Below are 23,094 nucleotides of genomic sequence, written 5' to 3'. Positions count from 1 at the left end.
TCGCAGAGATCCCAGAACCAAACGATGTATTCCGCTGGTTGAGAGCCACGCTGTCCTCAATCTCTGATGCGCGCGACTATGTCGACACTGCATTCGACGATCTCGAAAAGGTCCGGAAGAACGACCAAGACTTTGACAAGATCGTCAAGGAGGTATATAATGAAACGAGGGATATCTCCAACAAGGAAAGATTCAATCCCTCTTCAGCGTCCAAGGCTGCGCAAGTCTGCATAATGATATGTCGCAGATATTCGACCTTGTAGGGGACGGTGCAAGCGACTCTCTACAAACCCACCCGGGAGTGAAGGAACCGGTTGGAAGCAGCTATGACCAGCTCAAGCAAATGGGCGACGGCTATGTCCCAAAGCAAAGGATGGAGTGGGTAAGACTTGGCAACAAACCTCCGACATCATAAAAGGAGGCGTGAGCGTCGATTCAGCGGAAAAACTCAGGTCTCCCATTCAAGACAAGAACAAGCTTCACAGGCTAGAAGATGAGGCATGGTAGGAGGGTCTAGAAGAGAGTCGGAGCTCTTTTGAGAAGAACCCTAAGCTCCAGCAATTTTATTGGAGAAAATACCTATTCCTTGAAGAAAGAAAACTCCAAGGACTTATGGGGCTTAGTCAAGAAGGTTCCGTCCGGAAAGATGGAAGACGTGGTTCTCAGAAGTACGTCAAGGAGAGGTTGACCAAGCGAAGAACAGCAACCTTTCCGGTTTGGACCAATGATTCAATAAGGTGCCTGGTGGATCTGACCTGATGTCTGAACGACAGTCGCTCTGAGCGCCCCGCTCAGAAGAAAGAAGCAAGACAGAGGATATTCTCAAGGAGACTCTTGAAGAACTTTGCGACGTATTGAAAGAGAGGATGGAGCAAGGAAAAAAGCTTGTAAAAGAATAAATCTATTTGATTTACGGCGAAGCATGAGAGTTATTATGTACATTACAACTAAGTGGTTAACTATACCTTTACTGTACCGTATGAGATAACCTGCCATAGCATTTTAACGAATTCCTTATCAACCAAACACGTGCAAGACTACGCTTTATTAAGTCCCCTATCCTGTCGGTTGAGTCTACTCAGTAGGTAGAGGATAACCATTACAGTCATATTATAGGGATGGTTATTGTATAGTGAAGGAATAAGCTGCAATGCATGATGACGTGTAGAGCATGTTTCATCTTAAATAAAGCTTTCTGCCTCTTGCGCTACTGGTACCAAAAGCAAAAGAAACCAACATTCAAGATCTGACCATCTTATAGGTGACTCTCTGATACAAACAACATTTCTGATCCCCTGCCAGCCATTTACTTACTACGTAGTATGAGTTGAAGTTTACCCACGAATCAAGAAACTCTTGGCATGTTCTGACGTTGTAAACTCATCGGCAGGGTGTTTGCGCGTCCGTTCATCTCCGATAAGTACCGGTATTTCTAACTGAAACAAACACCCCTCGATCGCAATTTATATTTATACTTCCCAACCCACATTACACACAATTGGGGTGACTCTTCCAGAAACGGAGAAAAAGCTGCCAAACACGGAGACAGGGGTGGAGACCAAGTTAGGGTTTAGTGGATCATCTGTCTCTCATCACGGTCCTTCTCCTTAACTTGGAATTAGTTGCTAGGTAAAAAGCTTGATCGTATTCGTTTCCGTAATGGAGTATAATAATCCACTAATCAGAAACAAAGGCATGCCTATAATCACTGCTAGACTGGTGGACTTTATATCTGAGTTTCCGAGAACCGAGACAACTTCAAACAAGTGGTGCGATTTCTCCGCTCATTTATGCTTCTGACTTCAAGGCTATGAACGCGTCCGCTGCGGAGCTGCGGATCGTGAAAGCTCCGGCCAGAAAGCCTTGAAAGTTTGTATAGGAAGCGGTTGTCTGTGCCGATAGTTAAGGTCTTGTAAGACGATCTACTGTATTGACATGTCTCAACATAGATATTTGATATGTGTGGGTACATACTTAGAATCAGAATATCAACAGTTACGGTTCCCCAGAAGTGGTATAAAAGCAACCAGATCGCCAGCCCATTCTATCCCTTCGCCTGTTTCCAGATTCCGGGAGTTTTCTTTAACCCATTGCTTTGATTAACCACATTCTTCTCTTCTTTCGATCTTTACCTCACTCTCCTCGTACATTTCCGTCTCGTAAAGATGCATTCCTTCATCGGCCTTGCCGGACTGGCCTTTTTCTCATCCGTGGTGCTGGCCGTGCCAGCCCCAGCTGTTACAGCCCCAGCTACGCTGGATAATCGTGCTACTTTGTGTACATTCTCAGGCTCGAACGGCGCTGCATCAGCCAGCAAGTCCAAGACTTCGTGCTCGACCATCGTCTTGTCGAACGTTGCTGTGCCGTCGGGAACGACACTCGACTTGACTGGTCTGAATTCCGGGACAAAGGTAAGTTTCAATTAACACTGTGTTGATCTGAATTCATCTTTAATTTATGAAAATAAAAGGTCATCTTTGAAGGTACCACCACCTTCGGGTACAAAGAATGGACCGGGCCCCTCGTCTCCGTCTCTGGCACTGGCATCACCGTCGAAGGAGCCTCTGGCGCTGTTCTCGACGGTGACGGAGCCCGCTGGTGGGATGGTCAGGGCAGCAACGGTGGCAAGACGAAGCCCAAGTTCTTCTATGCCCACAACCTCAAGTCATCGACTATCAGCAACATCAAGGTCTTGAACTCTCCCGTGCAAGTTTTCAGTATTAACGGCGCTGAGACACTCACTCTTGATTCCATTACGATTGATAACTCGGCTGGTGATTCTACTGGTGCTCACAATACTGATGCGTTTGATGTTGGTAGTTCTAATGGAGTTACTATTTCAAATGCTATTGTGCAGAATCAGGATGATTGCTTGGCCGTTAACTCTGGAACTGTGAGTTCCTCCCCCTCTGTCTTTACAAAAAGACCGCACTAACTCTCAGTTATAGAACATCATCTTTACTGGCGGTACATGCTCCGGTGGTCATGGATTGTCCATTGGCTCTGTTGGCGGCCGCTCCGACAACACCGTCCAGACAGTGCACATTGAGAATTCCACCGTCAAGAACTCCCAAAACGGTACGATGCCTCTCTTAATCATTTCCTAGACTTGACTAACTTAGATACAACCAGGCGTCCGTATAAAAACCGTCTATGGCGCCACCGGCTCCGTCTCTGGCGTTACCTACAAGGGCATCACACTTTCCGGCATCACCAAATACGGCATCGTCATCGAGCAGGACTACGAGAATGGAAGTCCTACCGGTACACCCACCACCGGTGTCCCCATTACCGGTCTTACCATTGATGGTGTTACAGGCAGCGTCACCAGCTCTGCTACTGATGTTTATATTCTATGTGGTAGCGGTAGCTGCTCCGGCTGGACTTGGGAGGGTGTTAATATCACTGGTGGAAAGAGGAGTAGCAGTTGTAAGAATGTTCCTAGTGGTGCTAGCTGCTAAGTCAGCAGCAACTTTCAAAATATTTCAGGCCTTCTGTGAAGCCGTTTCTATTCGTTCCTGAGCATACTACGTTTTCTTGATTAATTTGAAGAATGCTTTAATCTTCTCAGTTCTAACCCTAATTTCCTCATCTAGAGTCGATTCAATGATTTACACTGAGGCATATAGATTGTAAGATATAACAGCAGCAAGACAGCGTCAATATATGTATAGCCATAGTATGAGAAATCCTTGTTTATCAAAACATACCCTAAGTATAACTCATACAACAAATCATACAACACATGGCAAAGAAATAAAATAAGAAACAACTCTGCCAAAATCCCATCATGATCATGGCATCATAACCCTAGCACAAATAAGATCATTAATATCTCTCCTCATGCCTCCTTCCATGTTTTCTCTCGTCATCACTACTATCACTTGACGACGAACTTTTCCCCCTCGACCGATGCGACGACCTCGACGAATGCCTATGGTGCCGTCCCTCATGATGTCTATGCTTCTTATGGCTCCCATACCCACTGCCCGCATCAGACGATCCACCATACCCAAACACAGATGATCCGATACCAGCAAGACCACCACTACTTCCGTGCTCAGAAGATCCATTTCCGCTACTGTGGCTGTATTTCTTCACCTGGTTCTCGAGCATACTGCCTACTATGGCGCCGCCGACGGTGCCTAGTATCCCGTGATTGGCTTTGCGCCCGGCAAACATGCCTGCGGCGCCACCTAGGAGGCTACCCGCTAGACCGCGGTCGCCACTTTCAGGGTCGTTGTCGGGGGAGTTCTGGTGCTCTATGCGGGGGACCTTTTGGCTGCTGTCTTGCGCGTTACTGGTGTATGGAAAGTGGTTAGCATGCATAGGAAGGTGTAGAAATATGGATATGGAAGTATACTCACTAGTACTCATGCGCCGTTCCGGTGTTTTGATGACTGGCGCCATACGAAGGCTGCTGTTGATGGTTCTGATCATACCCATAACCTTGCTGCTGCTGCTGTGGGTGTTGTCCATATCTATACCCTTCTTGCGAAGGAGGAGGATACGGTGATCCAGATGCAGACCGTGGCGGGGGAGGATGATTGTATTGCGCCGACGGGTCGAGATATTGATGTGGTTGTTGTTGATGTTGATACTGGTCTGGGTATCCCTGTCCGTAACCCGGTTGTCCAGCACCAGGCTGGTGTTGATAGTCCGGAGGGTAGTATGGTCCGGACATGACTGAAGGGTAGTTACGCGAGCCGAGGTGGCTGTTATGATAATCTCAGTGATTATTGGGAGTTGACCAGGATGTACCTGAAGGGAATAATTTCTTCAGAATGATGAAGAATAAGGAGATGATTCAAGTCATCGCATCTTTTATCATCGCAGTCACCAGGCCTGATCCCGTGGCGGCTTATATATATCCCCAAAGGGAAAGGTGGTGTTGTCAGCCGCAAAACTCCCCCGCTGAGGGGGAGAATCCCAAGAGTTTCAGCCAGCCAGCCTGCCTGCTGCCTACCTACATGTATCAGCTAGCCAATTAGCCGTACATCACGCTTGGCGACGTTAACGTATGTAGTACTGGCCAGTTAATTTACATGTGACAACACGAGGCTCGACGCAAATAGGAAAACTTCATTTGGATTTCGTTGCGCAAGCCAACCTTGTACGCAAAATAATTGTATGTCACATGAACATGGGTATTTTCGAGACAGTTTGCAAATGGTCAAAACAATGCCGCCAAAGGGGACAATGAGAAGGACAGAAAAGAGGAACAGGAAACAAAAGGCAAACAGTGCCCGCCGTTATATGGTTGAAGAGAAGAGAAAAGACAGATAGGCCAAGGTAAAGAAAATCTCCAGGATGGGTGTAAAAGAAAGTCATACAACAGATATGAAGCAAAAAAAAAACAAGAGAGAACAGTGCTGTTGGCCATGGAGGTCATGGCACGGTCATATACTAATCGCTATTCATAATGTGTCAATATGGTCTGGCTTCACCAAAGAAGATATCAATAGGCTTTGCTGACTCGATGATCTGTCTTTCGCGAGATCCAGCCTGCGAGCATGTCATCGAGTCGCCCAGACATTTCTTTCAAACGCCTGCTCTCCTCCTTGAAAAGACTACCAGTAATCGGATGGTCGGGTCCAGCGGGCTGCACATTCGACTTGTCGTGTACAATGATAAGAAGATCCCGAATATCGTTCTCATCATCAAGATAAGTCCGCAAGCTCGCATCACTCCACGTCGCTGTCGCCGTAGAGGAAACGGTAGATACTGGTGTCGTCTCATCGCCCTTCGGGTCAGGCCGTTCGATGATTTCTGGTGAAGATGATTGAGTAGACAACGGAGAAACAGATCGTTCCTCCTGAGAAGAGGTATCCACAACCAAGCCCGGAGGTTGAGAACTCATGGGAATTTGACTGGGAGAAACTTCCACAAGGGAGTCGGACAAGCTCTCATCACTGTGAGTATTGCCTCTCAACTCCTGCGGTGAAGAGAATGGGTTCGTCGGTTGCTCTTCCCTAGACATTATTTGAATAGGTTCCTCTGCAATAGGGTCGTCATACATCTTTGAGTTGGCTCCCATAGATGATGTCGTATTCATCAGTTTGACCGGAGATGTTTTCACTGGAGATGAAGTATAACTACTCGGTGTTCGCTGTTCAGGAGCGGCTGCATTCCTCTCAAATGAGGTCCGCACTTGAAGTGGTGCGACAGTAGGCCCGGTTGATGGTGACACCACCCGACGGATTGAAGAGCCATAATCCTCTTTAACAGGTGAAGATGCCTCGCTCATAGATACTACAGCCTCTTGGACGGTTCGTTGCGTTTGATTGGCCGGCGTATTCTCTGCAGGCGGCTGCTTGTGCAGCTTACTTGACTGTCTTTGCAAACCAGAAGGCTTAGAATTCGTATGCTCCCGTAATGATTCGGTTGACACCTTCGGTTGTGGAGATGATCGTGAAAGTTCTTCTGACGTCTTCTCCATATCTTCGCCGTCGTCTTCCGACGTTCGGCCTTTTTTGTCTTTTCTCTTGAACAATCCACTAAGCATACCGGGCTTCTTGTCCTTGCGCTTGCTCTTGTCACCAGCAGCCAGGTTCTTTTCGATTGACTCCATACTCGCGCGGCCCTGAACAACCGTTAGCCAAATAACACAGGTGCCGTATGAAGGCAGGTAAAAGTAAATACCTCTTGTGGTTCGCTTTTGAATCTGTCTGAAGTGCTATCATCGCGAAGAAGACTTGGAGTGATCGATATCTTTTTAGTCTCTGCTGTGTCGTCGTTGAAAAAGGAATCCGTATTGCGTAGTGTACCATTTCTCGACCGAGCTGTAAACAAGAATTAGTAAAAGACTGCCGTAAATGGAAAGTACATAGCGTACCAGGTCTTTCAAAAGACTCGTCGCTAGGACGTGGCTTCTCGGGGCTTGAGGGTTCGATCTGTATCTCTTCTTCTTCGGGCTCCACCACTCGCGAAACTTTCTCCTTCTGCGGCTTCGGTCTGAGTGGCTCGACAACCATATCCTCGTCTTGAATGTCATATTGGGTATCTTGGGATTCAGCTCGACTCTCCTCTTCCTCCATTTGCTCTGCATCTTCTTCCTCTTCTTCCTCGGTTGAGTAATCATTATCAGAAGGCTCGAAGAATGTCGGCGAAGTAAAGGTGACTGTCTTTGCGTTGCGGCGGCGCATGGCTTTCTTAAGCGGATTCTTGGATTTTTCTGCATTGTCACCGAGCATCGTGGCAGAGAGCTAACCGATTAGTAAAACGCCGAGTATCCAATAAGACATATAGGACCTACATCAATATTTCGATGCTTGTTCAACCTAGCCAATCTCTCTGTGGGAGTTTCAATATGCTCCGCAGGTAGATATCCTAAGACAAAGTCAGACAAGTCCTTATTCCAGAGCAAAACATCCACCTACCGATGCTGCCATCCTTGACCACCCGAACAAGCCACCAATAACTGTTACTGTCATCGAGTAAGACCATAGTGTCGCCTTTAGCGGCATTCGCTTGCCCTTCTACTGTCGCAACAAATGTATGTAGAGCATAAACGAAGTCGAAATCGATATCCTCTGATCACGCGTTAGATGTTTGTATTGTATTCCCATGCACAGCTCGGCTTACCGTCGTCTATAGATGGCGAAGACGAAATCTTGTCCATCATATCATCATCCATCATGTCATCGCTTTCCTCGTCACCAATGTCTCCGTCCTCCCCTTTCAAATCTGCCATAGAATCGTCTGCTTCATCGTAAACGATATCTATATGATGATTTTGGTCTCCGCCGTCGAAATGGTCGAGTGAACCCCGAGGACTCGTTGGCAAGTCATCTCTGGCTTCTTGCTCAGCACGGCGCAACGATTGATTTTGATGGGGACCGGTTCGGCCTTCGACAATTCGTGTGTTGGATGAAGAATGGTCTTGGGCTGAGGGAGCGTGGTGATCCTGCAGATCAATTGTGTCTAGATTCACGGGTCAGGAAATAACGCGGTGGAATGTGCTATATGGGAAAGAACAAACCTGCTCTGATAATCTGCGGTCTCGTCATTTTTGCAGTTATAGTGGGAAATTTCGATAAATTCACTCAGGAAACGTATGACGATAAGTAATGACAACGCCCGGCCAAGTCAGAGTCATAGATTCCGTCGAAATCGAAAGGCCGGTTCTCGCTGATCGCCGTGATCGAATCGAAGGGAGCGCATGCGTTTCACGATTGTCGGGAAATTGATGGTATTTGAACAACCCTTCTGAACTTTTTTTCAAGATCAACTGAGTACTCGTATAGACGAAGTGGCGCTGTTGGCTGAAAATCAAAAGGAAGGTAGACCATAAGAGGAAGCGCAGGCAAGCGGGGGGCGGTAAAGGAACGTAATGCTGCAGCACGCTGCACAGCTGGAAAGAACAATTGGCAAATATAAAAGCGATGAGCAACTCTTCGGAGTCTTGCCCCGATCAAGTGAAGAAAAACAGAGGACGTTGTGCAGGCGAATTCGTGGGTTGTCACTCCATCTGATGTGAAACTTGGGATAGGAAATATTAAGGGGTTGGTTGAATGGTGGCATTTACGAGCTGGGAACAAGCGCTCTCCGCGCGCTTATCGCTTATCTTGATATTTGACGTCACATGATGTTTTTTGTTCATTGACATTTAACTAACCCCAAATATAAGTTATCGTGTTTATTATGCTCATGATTCATTTTATCTTGATATTCAAAACAGATGGGATACGTTGATTATCTGTCAATGTCAGCCTTGGAATCCACGCTGATTAAGAAGGGGCCGGTCTGCTGTTTTCTCTTGAATCATCATCGTACACGTGAGGCGTGGTAAGTGGACTCAATTCTCTGACTCGATCATGAAAGTCAACCTAATCGATCTTTCCTGTTAGGTAACTAACTAGTTAGAAGGTTAAAACCTCCATGAAGTCTTTATGTAATCAGGACAGAAATCTCCTTCGAACTGCAGCAGTCTACGAAGCCCGGGTTCTCTAAGGCTCGGATTGCAAGTTGAGGATCATAAATAGGGCGAACTTTAAGGCAATTTGGGAGACGCTCTCTTTCGGATGCCACTGATTGGAATGATGCTTTTAGGCAAAATCTTTTCTATTCTGAGCTCGAGGCGAAAGACACAATTGCTCCGAAATTGCCTCCGATGCCTAAACTTGGCGTCTCCTCGGTGTTTGCGAGAATCAGAGAAAAATAGAGCTCACAAACTGCAGCTGGCATGCATGTCATTGACTAGGATTGTCATGAGAATGTTGTTCACACGTACTCTGTAGATGTTTGCAACTCATGATTTCAATACTTGGAGACCCTCTTAGAAAACAAACGCGGGAAGCTCCAGCGAAAAGCGGAGCACTTCGTACCGGATCTGACTGGTAGCGTTACGGTAAGGGACTATGGGTGGACATACACTGTGTAATATACAGTTTGTCATTGGACAAACGCCGGATCTTCTCCACATGCAGTTCTCCACTTCCGCTCTCTTCGGAACTCAATAATACGAAGTATTCTGTAAATAATACTAACTAGTTAAATATCCACATCGAAATACGTAAACGGTACGGTATTACTAATACGAGACGCCATCTCGGAGAAGGCATCGTACACTACGTAATAAACTTTCCACTTACTTAACGGACGGAATATGAGTGGATCTTGGCGCTGTATAGTTGCTTCCTCTAAGAAAGCCCCTCTCGTAAGTTAATTCTCCATCAGTCCATCTCCATCTCCATCTTCATCCATCTGACATCTGACATCTCCATCTTTCATATCGGATAGAACGGATCAAAAATTTCAACCGCCACCTAGACCCTCCTCAATATAGTCGCCACTCCTTCCGAAGTTACCGCGATACATAGTAGCTACGTACCGCTGCGCTTACACATTGGGTAGTACGGACATTCCAGCGACGGCGATCAATTTGATTAAAACATTATTACCTGGTGTCTTGCGTTGTCTACACCAGGTGACTTTGTATACAACACACGACGTCGAGTGACTTGCGATCTATCGGTAATGCATCGTTGCATTTCGTCGCCATCCCCAACTTTCGTGTCAAGATAAGTCCCCGGCTCCCATCGAGGGCATGGCATATGCTGGGAGGGAATCGTTTTCCGGTTTGAGGCTTGACACGAGGTTCGCTAGAGATCAGCCTCCTAGCACAAATAATCGATATGGAGAGGAACAGTTCTCGGGGCGAGAAGCCTCGCTCAAGGGACAAAAGGATGGTGAAGAAAATCCGGTGATAGATAAGCTTCATACAGCGACACCTCCGATGCAAGTTCCTCGGTCGGATGATAATAAAATTAAGGACTTTGACTCGGAGATGAGCTATTCTCATCGTCCAGAAGAATTTCGACGGTCATTTGAGGCCTTTTTGCATTCAGATCAATCGCTGCCCGAGGGCAAGCCAAACGAAGGCAGCCTCCCAGAATTCGGTCTAAGATCGATACAAAAACCCCGGCCGTCTGCACTACGTAGGGTTCAAATCCTAGATTATGACAGCCCCCACACAAAAGAGTCGAATGGTGAAACTGATGAGTCGCGGCAAGTCACGTCTCCAGACAGCGGCATATCTTTCACTTCTAGGAGGAATGAAAATGCAAATTCAGCTATTGATACGGATCAGCCTACGTCACTCACCTCGGTATCGACAATGTCTCCATTAGAGGAGGTACGGACACCTTATGAATATCCACGTGAAGGTCCCAGGGATATGTTGCTTTCACCATTGTCTTCATCCCCTCTTGTTCAACGAGCTGCCTCCCTTGACGACCCCAATCTGTGGTCTACAGGCGTAGCAGGATCCTATAACGGCAAACCACGCAGTTACACAATTGATAGACACAATAGTTGGAGACAGACGATGCGCCAACAACGTTCTCGTCCATCTACCGGATCTAGTGGCAAATCACCAGCAAGAGCTTTTCTGTCTATGTGGAGCTCTCCTGAGGAAGTCATAGCACCTCAACCTGATGACGAGGGCCAGATGGTGGGCACAGACTACGTTCTTGGCAAACAAATCGGATTCGGTGGCTTTAGTACGGTCAAAGAAGCATATAAAGTTGGGGCCGATGGCTCTACCAGGCGGCTCGCGGTGAAGATTGTAAGGAAGCATGTTAGCGGCAAAAATGAGAGAGAGAACGATCAGGTACAAGCCGAATTCGATCATGAAGTTCGAATTTGGCGACAGCTGAATCACCACCATATCCTATCACTGGAAGCAGTGTATGAAACAGACTATGCTACGTTCTGTTTTACAAAGCTCTTTATCGGCGGAACACTCTTTGATTTGATTAAAGCCAATCGGGGTGGTCTAGACATGAAGCTCGCTAGAAAATACTCATATCAGCTGGCTTCTGCTCTTCGATATTTGCACGAAGACATGCGAGTTGTACATCGGGATATCAAGCTTGAGAACTGTTTACTAGATCCCGAAATGTCCGAAGATGGTACAGAGGGTGCCAAACTTGTACTTTGCGACTTTGGTATGGCTGAATGGATGGCCAACGACACCAGCAGCGAGTCTTTGGACACGTATGACAATCCTGCTGATCGACCTCCACGCCAAAACATTGGACCCAGTGGTTCTAGCACAAGCGTCGCGGGAAGCTTAGAATATGCGTCACCAGAACTCCTTCTCTCGTCCACGGGCTTGATCGATCCGGTGGTTGATATATGGGCGCTCGGCGTCGTCATCTATGCGACGTTAGTAGGGTCTCGTCCATTTCAGCACGGATTTGGTCCACGATTACATGCCAGCATTATCAAAGGTGAATGGAATCACGACGCCGTTCCTGCAGGCCACGAAGATGACCCCAGCTATCAGGAAGCTTTGGATTTGATATGTCACTGTCTTGACAAAGACACGGCCTCTCGGTGGACCATACGACAGGTTCTTGGATGCAATTGGTTCTCGACTCTCACCGAGTCTTCGGATGAACATCTCGATGAGCGGTCATGGCGACTATAGCCCAGTGCCTCCACAGCGACTTAACTATCCAGAGATGTTCTCCCGCAATGGTCTGTTTACATTTTGATGCATTCTAGCAAATCTTTTATAGTTTTTTTTTTTTTTCTTTTTTTTTCTTCACGACAATATGGGTACAAGTCTAGCACGAATCGTTTTGGAGTTGATTTTCCTTTACTTTGCATTAGGGTTGGTTACTGGACGTCTTTATTTGATACCCCAACACAACGATCACTTATGATACCCATGTCCTTCCTATTTACCCTGTTGCAGAGCATGTACCTGTGAGCGGCGTCGGTTACTTTCTTTTCTCTGGTTATTTCATGGTATGCCTGTGTCGTCAGGAACGATCTAGGCGTTAGTCTGCTTTCTACGAAATGTCCTCAACTCTTTTCTCTGCTTTGTTCTGCTCAGCTTTGCGCTTATGACCTTCTCTCCCCTCACAAATTGATATCGGGGATGCTCAGCTGTATTTCTAATTCTCTTCTCATGAGATCTATGTCTTTCGTCGGCATCTCTTTTTCTTCTTTTTCGATGCGCTTGATGCGATGCAGACAAGCTTGTTGTATTTTTAGCCAATTTCATAACTTCTCTGCATTCAACAATTCCTCTCCATCTTATGATATGGTTTACGTTATGCTCGCAACTTGTCTACAATATTGATATGTATATCGATATTTATCAGCACTTAAAGAATGAACCCAACTACTTTCAATTCATACAATCCAGAACCAACCTGCAAATATAATATACATACATTCAATGCTAGCACTCTAAGACAAAGAAACCGTGACGAAAACCAGGCTAAAGACAGGAAAACTACCAAAGCCTATTCGGCGCCAAAGTCTTCTCCTTCTTAACACCAGCCGAAGACTTCCTCTCCGCCGGCGACAAGAAGAACAAACTAGGTCCCTCACTTGGTTTAACCAAATGGCTCAAATAACCCCTATGAGCCGGATCACGATAATACTCAATATCCTTTCTGTGCGTTGGGTCCGGTAGCCGATATGTAAAATTTCCTCTTTCCATAATCTTCGACTCTTTAAGGTCTGCTGCCTCTTGTTCATTGGCAGCCCCCAAAGCTTTCATGAGGAATTCACTACCGCTCTTCTCAGACCAAGCCAATGAGTAGAATGGGTGTGTTTTGGCCATCAAAATCCGCTTAATGGATGCATTTGTATAGAAACGGGTTGTGACGGAGCCGCCGGCTGCTTCGATGGCAGCAATAGCGTCGGCAGAAGCGCGTGATACGACTATGTGGATGGGCTGTTTAAGACCGTTTTCTTTACCGCGAGCCAGCAATTTGACGCCGTCGCGGAATTGGTGTACGCAGTTGGAGTGGAAGAGTTCGCGGACTGTGATGGGATATTTGGGGTCGATGCGGCCTTGGTCAATCCAGTCTTGGATTTTGTCGAGGTTTACGGTTACGAGGTCCGTAGACCAACTATCAATCGTCAGATTAATCCAGGAAAAAAAAGTTGAATGAAGTGAAAAAGAAGATAGGAGGGGACGTACTAGTTGGTAAATCCCCTTTCGCCATGCACAATGCTCTCGGGCGTTTGACCACCATTGAAGTTATAGGGCACTTTTCCGTGCTGCTTTTGACCTTTGTGACCTCTTCCGGACGTTTTACCCTTTCCAGAGGCAGGACCTCGACCTCTTCGAATTCGCTTGTTGTATGCTCCGGGTGTATCGGAGAGGGAGCTTAGGATAGAGGCAGTGCGGGTTTGTTGATGGAATTGAGGAGCGAGGAGAGAGAGGAGAGGCGAGCGATTGGTTGCGGTAATTGGAGAAATGGAGAGCTGCGACACCCGTGTCGTCAGGGATGGGAGTCGGCCAGCCATGGTTGTGGAAATGCTGGTGGTTCTGTCGAATCTTTTTGCGGGATCTTGGTTGATCTCTGGAGGTTTGCATGGTGTTTTCGCGGCGGAATGGTATTTTCTCCGGCGCCGAGCCGGCCAACCAGCGTCTCCTTTTGTATACACCTTCATCTACGAATTGGAGACAAAAGGAAATGGAAATTATTTTTGAACATATGGTCTTGAATGAGACTTACGAATTAACAATCATTGCTACATGTCAGATAAATCGCTAGTCTGGAAACAGGCAGAGCAACAACGCTGTTGATTTCCGTACTAAGACAGCTACATCAAACTCCAATTCCGCCAACAATCAATAACTCACGTCAATCTCTCATGGAAGATTAGCTACCTGCTATTGCAACTCCAATGGAAAATGGGGAGGAATTGTCACCACAGACAGCAATAAACACCATACAAAACGGCGACCAACAGTCACCAGGACGGACACGTTCCAACAGCGCCAGCAGCGGCCACAAACGCAGCCTCTCCGGATCATTGCTGTCCAAACTCTCGTTTCTACGCATGAGCCAGTCATCATCTGTCAATAATAACGAAGCGCTAGCGTCGCCCTCTCACAGCGACGAGATTGATCGTACTCTTAATCGTAACGATGAGCGCAACCCTACCAGCAACGATGGATATTCCGGTGGTTCGCGAGCGGGTGGTACAAGCAGAGCAATGGCGACCGCTATCCAACACCAGCGAAAAATGCGACGGCGGCGGGGCTCGTTACGCAAGACTGCATTATTGGGTACACGGCTGGAAGTGAAGGAAAAGAGGAACAATAACGCTAATACTGCAAGGGATCAACTGAATTATGGAGGCGTTGAGAATTCCAGAGGGGTACAGTCGCCATTGAGTATCTCAACAGGTAATGGCAAGAGCAGGATTACACCACCATCTTCTACACATCTGACTGATGAAGGGTTGACGCCGAGGGAAAGTATGGATCGTGACGGCGATGGTCATACGAGTGTTTATTCTGGATACTGGCCTCGTTCTTTGACGATGGATAGAGGCGTTGTATCGAGCGATATCAACAAGTCGCCCACTTCAATAGGTGATACGACGGATGAAGAAGATAATATCTCGTTATCGAATTATAATGCAAACACGACAACTAATAATAATACGATGAATAGCGGAAGGACAACATCTACACATCTACGTCCTTCGTCTGTCAGCAGTAGTGGCAGTATCAACCCACCACTCATGGCAACACCATCATCAAGCTCCGACTCTTACTTTCTATCTTCCCGCCACCATATTCATCATCACCACCACCGTCACCACCAAACCTCATCCGCCAACGAAGCCACAGACGCCACTGCCCGTCCCCTCGGTCGCTCACCCACAACCCATCGCGCACGCTCACCCCTCATCGCCCCTGAACTCTCCAGCAGCGCCTCCAACACCCTCGACGTAGGCGTCAGCGTCGGTGTCGGTGGTTGGGACTACTCCGAAACCGAATGGTGGGGCTGGATAATCCTGCTCGTAACCTGGCTCGTCTTCGTTGTGGGGATAGGCAGCTCCTTTGGCGTCTGGAGTTGGGCCTGGGATGTCGGCGAAACGCCTTATGCGCCGCCAGAACTTGAGGATGACCCTACGTTGCCGATTGTAGGATATTATCCGGCTTTGATGGTGTTGACGGCTGTTATGGCATGGGTTTGGGTGGTGGTTGCTTGGGTTGGGATGAAATATTTTAAGCATGCTAATATTGCGGCTGATGAGGGATGAGGTTTTTCACTTTACTTTTAATTGGCTTTGACGGTGGCGGGCCACGGTCTAAAGACTGTATGATATATTTCTATCCAACAAATTCAATGTCCATATAACGGTTTCGTTTTCATACAAAACTCCTATGCCCAGATATAGTTATACTTCAATCCTAAATTATTCAAGTAGACCAAATTTCGCGAAACGCTTTCAATCCTCCCATACGCCAAACCAATGATCCTCCTGGTGCAATTTGAAACTCCCTTGTACTATGATAACATGGTTTTTTTTTTTTAAAAAAAAAAAAAAAAATTCTTGCATGTGCAACTATCCAGATGCAAGCTCCAACTGCATCACTTTCTGTGCCAATGAATCGAGTTTCTTGGGCCCATTATCCTGTGCCAAACTCGCTTTTGCAGCTGCTGTGCTCTTCTTCGGAGTGACAACTGCTGGGGGCGCAAACCCCTTGGACAGAGCGTACACCGATGAGCGGTCGTAGTTCGGGTCATCGTTGTAGAACTCGTCTACTATCGGATGCAGTAACACGGTCTGTTTGTGTATCGTCAAGACTGAGTTTGTGGGGACCGTCACCCAGGTATCTATCTGATATTAGCAACCCAATTTTGTTTTGTCAAGTCGAAGGAACTTACGTCTTTCAAAAGTGAGAGGCTCACTGGCCACCAGCACAATATCAGCCCCCTTATCATGACGCTCCATCTTAAAATGCCCTTCCTTTTTTCCTTCTTTCCACTTCGTGCCAGACGAGAAATATAGACTTGCTGGTTCATCCGTTTTGCTGCTGACATACCGCGTGCAAACCACTGTATGTCCATCCGTAACCGCGAAATTGAGCAAACTCCTTGTCTCAAGATCAGTCACTTTGTGTTTCTCGGGGATCTGTCGAATAAATTCATTGATTTTGGCAATGGTCTTGAACATGACCTGCCGCAAAAACGCTTGCCCGAATCCGTCGGGGCCGGGATCAGAGCTTGGATCTGCGCCTTCTTTCTCCATCAGATCTAGAAACAGGGCAAATGCCCATTCGCTGTCGGTACCACCCTTGACGCCGAGATACCATTTATCGTTCAGGGACTCGCCAAGTGGGCGTTTGATGTAGTTCCAGCCTCCGAGGTTGCCGTTGTGCATCCACATGAGACAATTATGTTGAAAAGGGTGGCAATTGTTATCTGCCAATGCTCCTTCGGTTGATGCTCGGACATGAGCAAAGACCAGATTTGAGCTTGTCTTGCTTGCTAGGCGTTCTAGGTTTTCGCAGTTCCATGCTGGCAAGGTGGAGGTGAAGATGCAGGGTTCTGGGCTAATCTTGGGGTCCGGGTAGAAGCCTACACCGAAGCCATCGCCGTTGACAGGGCGGCGGGTATCCTGTAGATCAAATTAGGCGTGCAAATAGATATATGAGATGAGTCATCTTACCAATCTCAGTCGTGAGTCATAGGATTGTGTTAGGATGGAATGACTTGGCTCTGTGACCAGCTTGCTTAGAAGGATATCGCTTCTGCTTTTGTATACCTGTTGCTGTTAGTCTTGTTGCTGTGAAAAGAAACATACATATACGTGTATATTTATATAGAGGAGACATACGAGAAACCGGCACATGGCAGACCCTTCTGCAATTCTAATACGAGTAAAACAGCTCTTCCGTTTTCTTTCAATGTCGTATTCTTCTTGTTTCTATTGAATTTGAAAGATAGAACCAGTTGTGTAGCCTCTTAGAGATCTAGCTTATCTTTTGGGGAGGTTAGCTAGGTAGGTAAGGTGTGGCGTGACACATCGAATTTTCTGATAGTGGCGACACTCACATATAAACAACGGTGCACTGGAGAAATAGGTACAGGTCCAAACAATTCAGAGAAGAAAACAGCTGTTATTATTGAATCTAAATGCAAAAAAAAAGAAAAGAAACACTTATCAGGAGCGAAAGAGCGGTCTCTCGATGTATGTGTCAGTTGTACAGATATCAGCCTAACTATTCTGGGCAACTGTGAAACTGACGCCATTATTCGTGCTGTCGATGTCACGTGAGCAGACCCCAAGTCACATGCATGCCTGACTTTATAGTAGCCAGAGTGGATCTCTACAACATCAACGGAATAACTAAGCTAACCTAAACTTCAATTCATCAACCGGCACTCGCCACAAGACAAAGATCTCGCGATCATGTCGATACGGACCTCGATCTTCACATCTTACAACGCATGAGAATTAGTTCACTATGAGTGGGAGGATGGTCTCCCAACGCCTCGCTCCGCAACTGCGGAGGGGTCTGTTGTTGACTCGCCATGCCAACTTTGTCGGAAGTCGGGGGACTGGCGGTCTTTTGCGTGTCGATAATGTTGCGGTCAGGGGCCGAGCATGGCCGGTCGGTGCCAGCTCTATACACAACAATGTTCCCGCTGTACGAAATATCTCGTTTGTACGGATCCTACCGCGATTGGCTTTGAAGTTGGCGCGTATTCCGGCAATGTTTGGAGGAGCAATGATTGCGGGAGTGGCTTATTTGCAATACCAGGCAACTCGTATGTTTGACATTTGCTAGTCTGCATTTGAGAGGTATATACTGATGGGTTGAAACAGAGGCCGGAAACTACGCGATGGATTTGTTTAACCAAGGCTGGGAAACCGCTGGCGGTGCTGCGTCGAATTTGTTGCAAGGAGTCCAGGATGTCGCATCGCAGACGAGTCGTGGATGGCAGCGAGTCAGGGACGAAACTGAGCTCCCCGAATGGATGCAAAAGATACTTCGCCTCGATGAACAGTCGCAAACTGGCGGAGAAGGAGAGAATGGCGGAAACAAACCTCCAAATGATCACGTCGCCGCTGCGGCAGTCGGAGCAGCAGCAGGAGGTGCTTACGCCTATGAGAATACGGACGATGGCGACTATCAAACACGAAGAGAAGCAGACAACGATCAGATGATGGTTTTAACTCGGAAAATGATTGAGATTAGGAATATTCTGACCCAAGTTGGACAATCAAATACTTTGACGCTTCCATCAATCGTCGTTATCGGATCGCAATCCTCGGGCAAGAGTTCTGTTTTGGAGGCTATTGTTGGACATGAATTCCTACCAAAGGGCTCGAATATGGTGACTCGTCGCCCGATTGAGCTGACACTAATCAACACGCCGAACGCTCAGGCAGAATATGGCGAGTTCCCTGCATTGGGGCTAGGGAAGATTACAGATTTTTCTCAGATTCAACGAACGTTGACCGACCTAAACTTGGCTGTCAGCGACAAGGACTGCGTTTCTGACGATCCGATTCAATTGCATATATATTCACCACACGTCCCCGATCTATCCATGATCGATTTACCAGGTTATATCCAAGTTGCTGGTAGAGACCAACCGCCGGAATTGAAGCAAAAGATTTCTGATCTCTGCGACAAGTACATTCAAGCACCTAATATCATCCTCGCCATATCAGCAGCCGATGTCGATCTGGCAAATTCCACAGCTCTTCGTGCTAGCCGACGAGTCGATCCGCGAGGCGAACGTACAATTGGTGTGATTACAAAGATGGATTTGGTGGATGCCGAGCGTGGAGCCAGCATACTTACTGATAAGAAATATCCTTTGCGACTTGGATACGTCGGTGTTGTGTCCCGTGTACCACAAACGACTACACTGTTTTCTCGCGGAAGTGGCAACATCACAAATGCGATCGTAAAGAATGAAAAGGCTTACTTTTCGGCACACCCAGGCTATTTCGGACCGGATTCGGAGACGTCGGTGGGAGTGCCGATACTACGAGAGAAGCTGATGAACGTTCTTGAACAAACAATGGCACGAAGTCTCGCAGGCACGAGAGATGCCATCAGTCAAGAACTGGAGGAAGCTACCTACGAATTCAAAGTACAGTACAACGACCGACCTCTGAGTGCGGAATCGTATCTGGCAGAGAGCCTGGATAGTTTTAAGCACTCATTCAAGGCTTTTGCTGAAAGCTTTGGACGCCCTCAGGTGCGAGAGTTACTAAAGCATGAACTCGACCAAAGGGTTATGGACATCCTTGCTCAACGCTACTGGAATAAACCGGTCGAGGATCTTACACCCGCGCCAGTGGAAGTAGATCCTCTGACGGACCTGCCGAAAGCGGACCCGGAGAATTTATATTGGCATCGAAAACTAGACGCTTCAACCTCGAACCTTACAAAGCTTGGAATCGGCAGGGTCGCAACTACCGTCGTGGCTACTGCTCTGCAACAACATGTCGAGCACCTCGTCGCGCAGTCCACATTTGCAACGCACCCATACGCGCAGAATGCGATTATGGAGGCGTGCAACGGAATTCTCAACGACCGCTTCTTCAGCACAAGTGATCAGGTCGAGAATTGCATCAAGCCGTACAAATTCGAGATTGAGGTTGAAGACCCGGAATGGGCCAAGGGGCGCGAGAGTGTCAGCAAAGTATTGAAAGAAGAGCTCACAGCCTGCGAGAGTGCACTGAAACGAGTAGAAGACCAAATTGGCAAGCGGAAGCTCAAAGATGTCATATCCTTTGTGGACAGAGTACGAAAGGGCGATGTTGTCTTGGACGGTAATGGTGCGGGTGGTGCAGGAGGATTCAGCGCAGCATTACTCGAGAAGGGTAGGTCCCCGTCTTCTTAAAGAGCTTTGTGAGATGAAATACTAACTCTTTTTTTTTTTGTTCAGGCCGAGAGGGTATATTCCTCCGCGACCGCGCCGACATCATCAAAATGCGCATGCTAGCCGTACGGTCAAAGCAATGCGCCTCCTACAAAAACAAATACTACTGCCCCGAAGTATTTTTGGATGTAGTAGCCGACAAACTCACCTCAACCGCCGTTTTGTTTTTGAACGTCGAACTGCTCTCGGAATTCTACTATAATTTCCCCCGCGAACTCGACCAGCGACTAGGTCGCCACCTCTCCGACAGCGAAGTCGAACGCTTTGCGCGCGAGGATCCGCGCGTCCGTAGGCATTTGGACGTGATCAAGAAGAAGGAAACGCTCGAACTTGCTCTTCAAAAGATTGAGAGTCTGCGTCAGTTAGAAGGGAGGTCTAGAAACGCCAATCGAGAATCTAGTGCAAGAGAATCCAATGACAAGGAGCGGAAGGGGTGGTTGTTTTAATCATCATCATCCCCTTGAGTTCGTTCCTGCTGTTGGATGTTTGTCGTTTTATTTTTATTTTATTTTTTTTTGTCGTCTGTTTGTGATACACCTGATATAAATAGCCTGTTTGTCGTGATACGTGATACACCTTTATTCTATTCCCTTTGTCTGTCATGTTTGTATGATATATATAATCAATCTACTTCACTCATGATTAAGTTACTCTTGTTTTATGTGTAGGGTTTTGACTTTGACCGGTTCAATGTCGCTGCAAGGTGTACATATATACATAAGGTATATATATACAACCGAAAGGGCAAAAGACAAATCCAAGACCAATTAATTACATGTATCCTGGTTGCACCTCGGTGTGTATAACATGTAGTAGCTGCTACTACGTATATGCAGCCTCTCTGCCTTTGAAATTAAGATTAAATAACATCCATGGATCGGATCATAAGATAAATATTGGAAGTAAGCAAGGCGTTGAAGCTGAAAATCAACACTCCAGAAACAGTGCCCGTACCTCGGGCAGGTCACCAGGTAATACGTGTACACAAGGCAAGTAAGGCATCATCCAACACAGTACTACCACGACGACGCCTGTGCTGCCTAGGTATCAACTTAACCTAGATTTAACCCGGGCATCGATGGATGCAATGATGGAGATGCATTGATGCATCATCACTGATGGCGGCTTGGCCCGCTCATGCCTAGGCATGAAACATACAAGACGGACCTCTCAGCAGACGTACATACCCTAGCTACGCAGACAACTGGTTCCAAGTCAAGTCGTCGTGCACTGTCGGGATCAACATCCTAGTCCCTACGGTAACTAGTATCTGTATACATCTGTACGGAGTAGTTAACTATACGTATAACTACACGTAGACGCAAAAGTCGGCTTAGATGTAGTTAACACGGGGCTTGCTTAGTCCAGAATTTGTGCCTTTCCGCGTCAAAAATGGTCCTTCATTTTAATCTATCTGCCCCTTAAGGACCTCCTGGCTAGCTATTGGATTCAGAAGGGGGGGGGGGGGGCCAGGTTATATCGACATGGAGGAAGACGAGTAAACAACTTCTTTGGAAACGGGACTCGTCCGAAAGGGTAAGACAGTGTGTACGTAATGTATCAGCTACCTAACTTAAGTAACTTAAGTTAACTAACTTAGTGTCAACGCTAAGTTAAATGACAGGCATAAATCAACACGTAGGTTGACTAGGTACAACGGACGGAGTAAAAGCCAGATAGTTAACTATCCTTCTCGGCAGTTGTTGTTGCTGAAAGGTTCTATAGAACCTTGGAAAGTCAGAACGAAATGCGAGGGGGGCCAAATAATTAGAAGCGCATGTACGGAGTAGTAAGGTTCAGTTGCAGAGTACATACATGTAGGTAGGCATCCCATCCCGTCCATGTCCATCCGGGGGCGACGGTCTGACCTGACCTGACACTGAGTCAATGACAATTAATAGGTTTTACGATGATCAGTAGACCTATCGAAAGCTAGTTCATTAACTAATTAGTTAACTAGTTAACTAGTTAGTTAGCTGAGTCCGTATGACTCTGTCCGCCGTATGTATGTAGGTTTCAAGCAAGGCTGAGCAGTCAGACACATCCTTGATAAGTTGATACAACGCTTCAATAAGGCACCAAAATATATAGTTACTATACTAAACTATAAGTTACTTACTATGTACAGCCGGGCTCATCAAACCTATCACTCCATTGCTTTCCACGTGATGCATGGATATCCAATTCACCCTTGCAAAAAGGCTCATCACAAGTCCAGTTACCTAGTCATAATACCATCAATTTATTATTCACCGACATTTTTCATTTCGTCTCCAATCGCCCAATCAATCCTTGGGGTCCCTAGGGCCGATATTATACTTCGAGCCTATGAACCGTGTTTGTTTGTTTGTTTGTTTGTTTGTTTGTTTGTTTTTTTAAATTTCAGCTCCAATGAAGATCAGATCAGATCAGGTTAAATTCGATCGGATTATTTATTTACTTTGCATGCATGTCCATTTCTATTTCCATCCGTTAGGTTGGCTCCTACTCGTAGATACGAACTTCTGTGCAGTGTGTTGTAATGGTATGTACTACTTACCTCCTAGGTTGTCCGGCGTGTTCCGCTTTATTGAAATATGATACACCATCGAGTCACGAGTCTGGTTGGTCGATGACTGGATATGGGATGGAGACTTGCATACACTGCCATCAATACAGAGAGAGTATTTACCCCAGGTACGAAGGGAATGCGTCTCATAATCATCACAGAGTCCGTTAAGTGCTAGTTACTCTGTGGTCAAGCGGCTGCTAACGACGTACTATGAGATTGATAGATTCAATAGTAAGTTACATAGTTAGTGACAGAGGATACATAAACGCCGAGGAAATGCACAAATTCAATAGGGCAAGCGATCGATGCTCGGCGTAGGTGTCAAAGGTCAAAGGTACGGTACGCAGTGTTGACGGATACTCT

At 46.8% G+C, this 23,094-nt stretch overlaps 8 protein-coding genes across 8 annotated transcripts; 4 read left to right on the top strand and 4 right to left on the bottom strand.

Annotated features, from left to right (window-relative positions):
* Positions 1–2,165: 2,165 nt before the first annotated feature.
* On the top strand, positions 2,166–3,461 carry EYB26_006799 (uncharacterized protein; the record flags this gene model as incomplete). Its single annotated transcript, XM_054266072.1, has 4 exons — positions 2,166–2,411; positions 2,471–2,893; positions 2,949–3,078; positions 3,133–3,461. The coding sequence occupies 4 exons, from the start codon at positions 2,166–2,168 to the stop codon at positions 3,459–3,461; spliced, it is 1,128 nt and encodes a 375-aa protein (XP_054122047.1).
* A 367-nt stretch (positions 3,462–3,828) lies between these two features.
* EYB26_006798 (uncharacterized protein) lies at positions 3,829–4,684 on the bottom strand (the record flags this gene model as incomplete). The annotated part of the gene is made up of 2 exons (XM_054266071.1): positions 3,829–4,300; positions 4,368–4,684. 2 exons carry the CDS (start codon positions 4,682–4,684, stop codon positions 3,829–3,831), a joined length of 789 nt encoding a protein of 262 aa, XP_054122046.1.
* A 774-nt stretch (positions 4,685–5,458) lies between these two features.
* EYB26_006797 (uncharacterized protein) lies at positions 5,459–8,009 on the bottom strand (the record flags this gene model as incomplete). Its single annotated transcript, XM_054266070.1, has 7 exons — positions 5,459–6,583; positions 6,643–6,782; positions 6,836–7,205; positions 7,256–7,329; positions 7,380–7,532; positions 7,585–7,923; positions 7,982–8,009. The coding sequence occupies 7 exons, from the start codon at positions 8,007–8,009 to the stop codon at positions 5,459–5,461; spliced, it is 2,229 nt and encodes a 742-aa protein (XP_054122045.1).
* A 2,039-nt stretch (positions 8,010–10,048) lies between these two features.
* Positions 10,049–11,935, top strand: EYB26_006796 (uncharacterized protein; the record flags this gene model as incomplete). The annotated part of the gene is made up of 1 exon (XM_054266069.1): positions 10,049–11,935. The coding sequence occupies one exon, from the start codon at positions 10,049–10,051 to the stop codon at positions 11,933–11,935; it is 1,887 nt and encodes a 628-aa protein (XP_054122044.1).
* An 816-nt stretch (positions 11,936–12,751) lies between these two features.
* EYB26_006795 (uncharacterized protein) lies at positions 12,752–13,776 on the bottom strand (the record flags this gene model as incomplete). The annotated part of the gene is made up of 2 exons (XM_054266068.1): positions 12,752–13,376; positions 13,448–13,776. The coding sequence occupies 2 exons, from the start codon at positions 13,774–13,776 to the stop codon at positions 12,752–12,754; spliced, it is 954 nt and encodes a 317-aa protein (XP_054122043.1).
* A 384-nt stretch (positions 13,777–14,160) lies between these two features.
* EYB26_006794 (uncharacterized protein) lies at positions 14,161–15,531 on the top strand (the record flags this gene model as incomplete). Its single annotated transcript, XM_054266067.1, has 1 exon — positions 14,161–15,531. One exon carries the CDS (start codon positions 14,161–14,163, stop codon positions 15,529–15,531), a length of 1,371 nt encoding a protein of 456 aa, XP_054122042.1.
* Positions 15,532–15,837: 306 nt separating this feature from the next.
* EYB26_006793 (uncharacterized protein) lies at positions 15,838–17,127 on the bottom strand (the record flags this gene model as incomplete). Its single annotated transcript, XM_054266066.1, has 4 exons — positions 15,838–16,109; positions 16,161–16,893; positions 16,945–17,040; positions 17,113–17,127. 4 exons carry the CDS (start codon positions 17,125–17,127, stop codon positions 15,838–15,840), a joined length of 1,116 nt encoding a protein of 371 aa, XP_054122041.1.
* A 616-nt stretch (positions 17,128–17,743) lies between these two features.
* EYB26_006792 (uncharacterized protein) lies at positions 17,744–20,626 on the top strand (the record flags this gene model as incomplete). The annotated part of the gene is made up of 3 exons (XM_054266065.1): positions 17,744–18,047; positions 18,106–20,121; positions 20,187–20,626. 3 exons carry the CDS (start codon positions 17,744–17,746, stop codon positions 20,624–20,626), a joined length of 2,760 nt encoding a protein of 919 aa, XP_054122040.1.
* Between the last annotated feature and the right edge of the window lie 2,468 nt (positions 20,627–23,094).

This window comes from Talaromyces marneffei, chromosome 5, assembly GCF_009556855.1.
Source record: "Talaromyces marneffei chromosome 5, complete sequence".
Classification (NCBI taxonomy): Eukaryota; Fungi; Ascomycota; class Eurotiomycetes; order Eurotiales; family Trichocomaceae; genus Talaromyces; species Talaromyces marneffei.
The sequence above is the reverse complement of the archived record's forward strand: the minus strand, read 5'-3'. Positions and strand labels throughout refer to the sequence as shown.